The sequence below is a fragment of the Rhamphochromis sp. 'chilingali' genome (genome assembly GCF_963969265.1).
Source record: "Rhamphochromis sp. 'chilingali' genome assembly, chromosome: 7".
In the NCBI taxonomy this organism is placed as follows: Eukaryota; Metazoa; Chordata; class Actinopteri; order Cichliformes; family Cichlidae; genus Rhamphochromis; species Rhamphochromis sp. 'chilingali'.
In genome coordinates this window covers 6418568-6424916 of record NC_137934.1, presented here as the reverse complement: position 1 = coordinate 6424916, position 6349 = coordinate 6418568, and the positions used below count along the sequence as shown (strand labels likewise).

Sequence of the window (6349 nt, the reverse complement as noted above, 5' to 3'; positions counted from 1 at the left end):
CACATTATTTAATAGTAAAGTGTCTTAAAAAAGTGTGACAAATACTTCTTCACTGAGTGATTTGACTGTTTCTTATTGTGTAGCTAGAGCTGCTTTGTCATTCCACATGCTGAAAGGAACAATTATTCTCCAATGTGGTAATACCCCAGGTCTTTGCCTAAGACTTGATAATTACTATGATCAGTCTTGTAGTTTACATGGGCGGATCACTAAACTTAGGGCATTTGTGAAGGGTGGAGCGGCTTTTGTTTCTAGTATACAAGCGATGCTCTTTTAATTAATCAAGCTGCATTTTAAAGAAAATAGGGGGGAAAAAAACACAAGCACAGGGTATAAAATCAATTATTAGGCTCAGTTTTGCTATTTTATTTATTTATCTTAAAAACAATAATGAAAATATATATTTACAAAAAATGCAAAAAATTATGCTTTGGGAAGCTATACATACATCCACGAAAAAAAAAAAAAGATAGAAAAAAAAAAAAAAAAAGCTCAACATAAATAAGTTAGTATAATTTTTCAGTGTTTTTCAAAAAAAAGAAAAGAAAAAGAAAAGAAAGACAGAAAAAAAATGAGGCACACAGGTACACTTCAAAGTTTTACACCGAGTGAGGTGGTGTCACTTTGTTTTTCTGCCCTCACTTAAAATGAGAAATGAATAGTGCAATTGCATGTTCCACATGAATTCCACACCACAAAGACAAATCTTTGATTCACATATTTGCATAAAAGAAAAAGGCCCAGTGATTTTTTTTTAAAACATAGTTTATCTATGTTGACCTGGACAACATGCATTACTTACTAAGGGGAAGGATATGTGGCCTAAAAGTAAATAGAATATGAACTTACCTAATTTCAAAATAAAAGCTAAATCTTAGGATTATTAGCAAATACTGTTAAAAAAATTTGGTTGGATATTGCTCAGCAGTTTAGCCATCCTCCCCTCCCACCCCTCACCCAGAGAATTTCTTTTTTTTAAAGGCACAAACTTTGGGCCTCCCCCATCCTTAAAAGAAATATTATAATAAAATAATGACATAAAACTGGGAAACAGGGAGACATGATCTGTGTGTAAACTTTATCTGTCATGGCTATTCCCAGTTAGATGGACCTTCAACTTACAGTGTGGCCATCTGGACCTTCAAAATAAAGATATTTAACACTGGGAGAATAAAGCCATAGAAAAAGTGAAGACATTTTGTTTCCACATAACCCTGACTTTTTTTTTTTTTTTTAATCTGCATTTATTTATTTTTCTTTTTTTTTTACTTATATCAATTACCTGAATAATGATTTTTTTTTTTAAATGACCACTATAACAAAAATAATATTTCTCTGTTGGAAATTGCACTGCAACTTCCCATGTCAAATTCACACACTTACACTTAAAACACAATTAACAAAAAAAGTATGAAAAGCATAATATGCTTTTTTATGTGCTACATCTGAAACATAGGTAGTAGATACAAAACAAATGAGCAAAAATCAATTTGCACAATGCTACATTGTCTGCTGCTTCTGAGGCAAATTAATTCATATGAGTGCCAAAACTTGATAGTGTACATGTTCAGTGCTTGTGCAGCCTCTCCCTCCTCTCTTCTGCAGGAAAAGGTTGCTTTAAAAAAATAAAATAAAAATAATAATAATTTAAAAAAAATCTCTCCCCTCTGTCAGATGATGAGAAAAAAGCTACAGTATTCCATCAGCAACAGGTCTCTCCTCTCTGCTCTGTGGGACATAAAGAGGAAACGAGGCTGTTGAATGGTACAATGGAAAAAGGCAGTTATTCACACACACACACAATAAAGGGTTGACCAGTCATACTCAGAAACACTGTGTTTACATGACATGACGCATAAATAACATGCTGGGTTATTTGTGCAGACACTGACTCCTAACCTGGCGCTGTTTGCCCGCTGAAGCACCGCTCAGACCTCGAGTCTGCCGGGTCTCTCCTCCGCGGCTCTTATCGTCTGACTTCCTGCACCGTCCGACTTGTCATCGTCGTCGCCACCATCTCTACTACGCGACCTTTTAGTCAAACACTCGGTGGAGCAAGAGTCTGTAGTGAAGGGGCGGGGGGGGGAGCACACGCAGAAAAAGTTATCAGGATGTTGTCGCGTGGAGTACATTTTTAAAAGCCACCAGACGCATTTGTGCGATCAGCTGCCCGAGGAGGAAACGGTGTGCATCAGTAATATGGCGTGTTTTTGGTTCTCAGAGAACTTCCCGCAAAGTTTCACCTTCAGTAACAACTCAAAATAAGACGGTGGTTGAACCACACACACACACACAACTGCTGCACCTCCGAGACGCCCAAATAAAACCAATCAAAACTAAAAAGATGACAGCTCTCACCTGCATCTTCTGCACTCCTTTTCTTCGAACCGTTTTTGCCTGGTTGGAGACCCGACGGCCTGTCACCGCCGTCGTTATCCAGCCGGTCGCTGTCTCCGGGAGAGCCTCTCGGTCTGCTGTGAGGCTGCCTGCTATAAAATTCCGGTGCGTCGTCGTCTTGCACCCAGTCGTAACTGCGCGGAGCGAGCGGCCTGCCTTCCACCAGATCGAAATCGTAAGTCTCCCTGAAACGCTGCACCTCCTCTCGCGCCGAATTCTCCGCATCCCTGCGGATCTCTTCTGGGTTCGGTCTACCGAAAAGATTTCTGCGAACCGAAGTTCTGACGTTGTCCTGCTGCCGAGCATCCACCCTCTCCACCGGGCTCGCGTTAGAAAGGCGAACATCTGACATTTTGTTGCACATACAACGACGAAAAACAACACACGCGTGCTTCAAATCGCTGCTTCCGAAATAGTATTCCTTTCAAACGGACAGTCACGGGAATGATGCATGCATGCTCCGCGCGTATCATCCAAAAAATAATAATTTCAGAGGTGGGGGAAAAAACGTCTCCGAAGGCGCACGGGAGGCTGGCTGGGTGGGTGTGTGGAGGAAGAGGAGGGGGATTTAACACAGCCACTCCTGTCAACTCCGTAGTAAGGCAGATGAAAACACATCAAGTCATAAGAGCCAACATGGCGTTAGAGGCAGCTCCGAGTGTAGAAGAAAAGTTGACATCAAGGACTATTTAAACAGAGAAGGCGATTCATTGGTCTGAACTAAGAACCGCCCAGAAACTCTTACACAGAGCGGAGCTGGAATAACTGTGCACATGAATATGGCCTAATTACTGCGTTTCGTTACACACGGGAGTCAGGAGACAGGGAAGGAAGGGTGTAGTTACAAATTTAAGGTGTTGTTTTATCTCTCTCATTAGCACGATCGCTAAAAATAAAAGAGAGAGAGCGCGCAGCGGGGTGAAGATCAGACCTCACGTGTTAACACCTGACACCGGGATTACCGGGCAGAGAGAGCGCTCCGAGTACGGGACCGCGGCGGCAATCGGTCACCAAACGATTGTGCGAGTGCTGACAGATACTGCTGCATGATTTGATTTGGCGTCACGTAAGCAGATTGGACACGCTTAATGCGATCACTGTAGCTCTGTTCAGTTACAGCTCCAAGGTCACTGAAGGACACCTGGGGGCTCCAATGCGAGAAAAGTGCGAGAAAAAGGGGGGGGGGCGAAAAAAAGAAACGAGGCACCCACTCACCCTCCAGTGACATCAGCGAAGGGCTTCGTCATCGTTGGCTCGGTGCCTATCGCTGTCAGACTTCGCCACTGGTGCCACAGGGCTGGTTTGTGTGCTTCACTGGCTGTAATTGCTCGTGTGCGTGCTCAGAATTTAAACAGAAAATAGAAACCACTTAAAAAAAAATCACTTTCAGTTTCACACCAATTTCCCCCCTAAGAGTTCTCATTTTGTACTTGTTAAAAAAAAGTCATTATTTAACTAGTGATCATCAACTTTATTGGCATTCTGTGGGCTTTGTAGGAATCCTGTAATAATCAAAGGGAAACTTAAACTCAGTGTCATCTGCATTCCTCTGCAAGCATATGCCAGTAAAAAAACAAAAAAAAAACCCTCTGGGGCCTGCCTGCAAGACCATGCTGCTTCAATTAGCCCTCGAGAAGCCTCTGAACATGTAGGGATAAACACAGCGAGTGTGTGCGTTATATCGATGTTATCGCTGTTTAATCCATAATGTGTTTATGCTGCTGTAAACGGTGCGTGGTGCTGTAGGGAACAATCCTTGAAGTGAATGCTGGACTCAGGACAGGTAAACTGGAATAATAAGTGAAAAAGTCAGACAGCCGATGCAAAAGGCGATGTTTTTATTTTAATGGTGCTTCACAGACACTGCTCAAGTTTATGCAGATGGAAGCAGAGATGCGGATTCAATGCTGTGTATGCTTCAAGTAAAAAAAATAAAATAAAATGGGAGTAAATGCTTAACGCAACAGCTAAATGTAACTAATAGGGGATGATGCAACTGTGCCACATTCTGCCACTAAAACAGTTACATGGTAGCTATACTTGTTTGTGGAATCGCACAGTGCATATAGTTCACATTCTTTCCCAGAATAGTTGCCAAACTGGCCTCCACAAGCAACTGGCTGGGAAGGCCCATCAACCTAATAAGATGTCACCCTTATCGATCTCTTTTAAGATAAATAAATAACATCCAGCAGGAAAGTCGATCAGTCTGATTCACAGTGTAAACCACTGTTTTCCTGGTTGGTCCAGCGTGGTCATCTTTACACACACGTGTTGTGGACTCCTTTCCCGATCTCATGACACTGCAGCCTTTGCACTCTGCTTCTTCTTAGCCAGCTCGACCTGAATTTGATGGGGAAACTGGTCCAAGTGCTTGTTCACACATGGCACGCAGAACCTCTTGGTGTAGAAAAGGCTGCAGTCCTAACAAAGTGAGAAGGAAACAGAAATGACAAAAGTTCAGCATTTGGCTCTCCATGTTTGCATAAGTAAAGTCCAAAAGGTAGTGGGTGCCACTACTCTTTGGACTTGATTTATTTTCACCATCCACTTGTAAGACTGAATATTGATTGCAAGAGATTTAGAACCATGAAGCCCACTCAGCATTTCAGCCACATGATCGGAGAGTCATCTGAGCAAAATATCAAAACCACAGACATGCATCTGCAAGTGGAAAATTATGACAAAAGCACAGGGTTTAAAATCCAAAAAGGACGTTCGGCCCACAGCTGAGGACAGTCCTCCTGGTTGAGTTTGTTCAAGGTTCTTTATTTGTCACCTTGAACCCTGTCTGCAGCTTAGCAACACGGTTTAATATGGGTGAGATTAAATGATAGGAAAATATTCTGACCATATGATGAGACATCTTACCGATCCAACACAGACACAAGTGCCACAAAGGCTGCAAATGGACCCCAAAACTAGAAACTTCTCCCTGTCCGGACTGAAGGGGTCCTTGGTGATAAAACACTCCTCAAGCAGCCTGACGAACGACAGACAACAACACACATGCTTAACTCTGGCCCATCTTTAAGTCATGAAGGGCACATGTACATAGTTCAAGCCTTATTCTGCTGCAAGTGCAGTCTAGTCACCGCTGGGCACTTTATTTCTCTCCGTGTTCAACGCAGCATGCAGTTAGTTACATAGCGGCTAACAACATTAGCGTTAGCCTTGCTAACACCAGAGCTCTAAAAATGGTACGGGTTGTTTTTTTGTTTGTTTGTTTTTTGCTTCATTTTCACTTACACGATAGCTCTGGTGTTAGGCGGTTTCTGTCCGTAGTAAGTAAAGGGGCTAGTTAAACTGCACAACTGGCACGTAAATGTTTTTTGAGGGTTATCACTAGCAGCCTTTTCCTCCATCGCTCACAGCAGAAAGTCAGTTCCTGGTTTTCTCTTCCAGTCCGTCAGTGTTGTTTCGTGAAGCTTTACCGCCACCGACTGGACTGGAGCGGTAAGACAACCAAAAGTATTACAATATGATGGCGCTGTAAAGCGATAATAATGTGGTTACAACGATTATAACAGCGTCACTTGTATTTTAAAAATGACATAGAGAGAGCTGTAAAATATGTGACTTTAAATACTGTACTATGTTAAGCAGTTCAATTTAATAATATTTGAATGACTAATTGATAGCATGAATAGCAAAAAGTACTTTTCCTACAGTCAAAATGTAAGTCCAGTAGGTAAAAGTTTCTATTTTATTTATGTATTTCTTTTTTATTTTTATTTCTAGCCAATGAAATAATAATTTAATCATAATTTATTTCAGACAAACGAAATGTGAAAGCTTGTTTTCACCACTGAAAGGGGAAAAATGGCAGGAAGAGCTAAGTCAAAATATCAAGTTAATATCTCAGATTTTTGACTTGTTGACTTAAACTTCTGAGTAAGCACAGGGTGGGCCATTTATATGGATACACCGTAATAAAACGGGAATGGTTGGT

The 6349-nt window shown here is 41.6% G+C and overlaps 2 protein-coding genes across 2 annotated transcripts; both read right to left on the bottom strand.

Annotated features, from left to right (window-relative positions):
- Positions 1 to 348: 348 nt before the first annotated feature.
- Positions 349 to 4084, bottom strand: cdkn1ba (cyclin dependent kinase inhibitor 1Ba). Its single transcript, XM_080886961.1, has 3 exons — positions 2359 to 4084; positions 1900 to 2062; positions 349 to 1728 (listed from the first exon to the last, which is right to left on the bottom strand). The coding sequence occupies exons 1-2, from the start codon at positions 2759 to 2761 to the stop codon at positions 1929 to 1931; spliced, it is 537 nt and encodes a 178-aa protein (XP_080743087.1). The 5' UTR covers positions 2762 to 4084; the 3' UTR covers positions 349 to 1728; positions 1900 to 1928.
- A 134-nt stretch (positions 4085 to 4218) lies between these two features.
- On the bottom strand, positions 4219 to 5803 carry cdpf1 (cysteine rich DPF motif domain containing 1). Its single transcript, XM_080886962.1, has 3 exons — positions 5647 to 5803; positions 5269 to 5380; positions 4219 to 4821 (listed from the first exon to the last, which is right to left on the bottom strand). The coding sequence occupies exons 1-3, from the start codon at positions 5760 to 5762 to the stop codon at positions 4693 to 4695; spliced, it is 357 nt and encodes a 118-aa protein (XP_080743088.1). The 5' UTR covers positions 5763 to 5803; the 3' UTR covers positions 4219 to 4692.
- Between the last annotated feature and the right edge of the window lie 546 nt (positions 5804 to 6349).

Excerpts from the sequence above, each read along its gene's own strand:
- cdkn1ba (XM_080886961.1), bottom strand. The coding sequence starts at position 2,761 with ATGTGCAACAAAATGTCAGATGTTCGCCTTTCTAACGCGAGCCCGGTG. Across the intron at positions 2,063-2,358 it reads AAGGAGTGCAGAAGATGCAG|ACTCTTGCTCCACCGAGTGT; the intron begins GTGAGAGCTGTC and ends CCTTCACTACAG.
- cdpf1 (XM_080886962.1), bottom strand. The coding sequence starts at position 5,762 with ATGGAGGAAAAGGCTGCTAGTGATAACCCTCAAAAAACATTTACGTGC. Across the intron at positions 5,381-5,646 it reads CCTAACACCAGAGCTATCGT|GCTGCTTGAGGAGTGTTTTA; the intron begins GTAAGTGAAAAT and ends GTCGTTCGTCAG. Across the intron at positions 4,822-5,268 it reads CTTGTGTCTGTGTTGGATCG|GACTGCAGCCTTTTCTACAC; the intron begins GTAAGATGTCTC and ends TCACTTTGTTAG.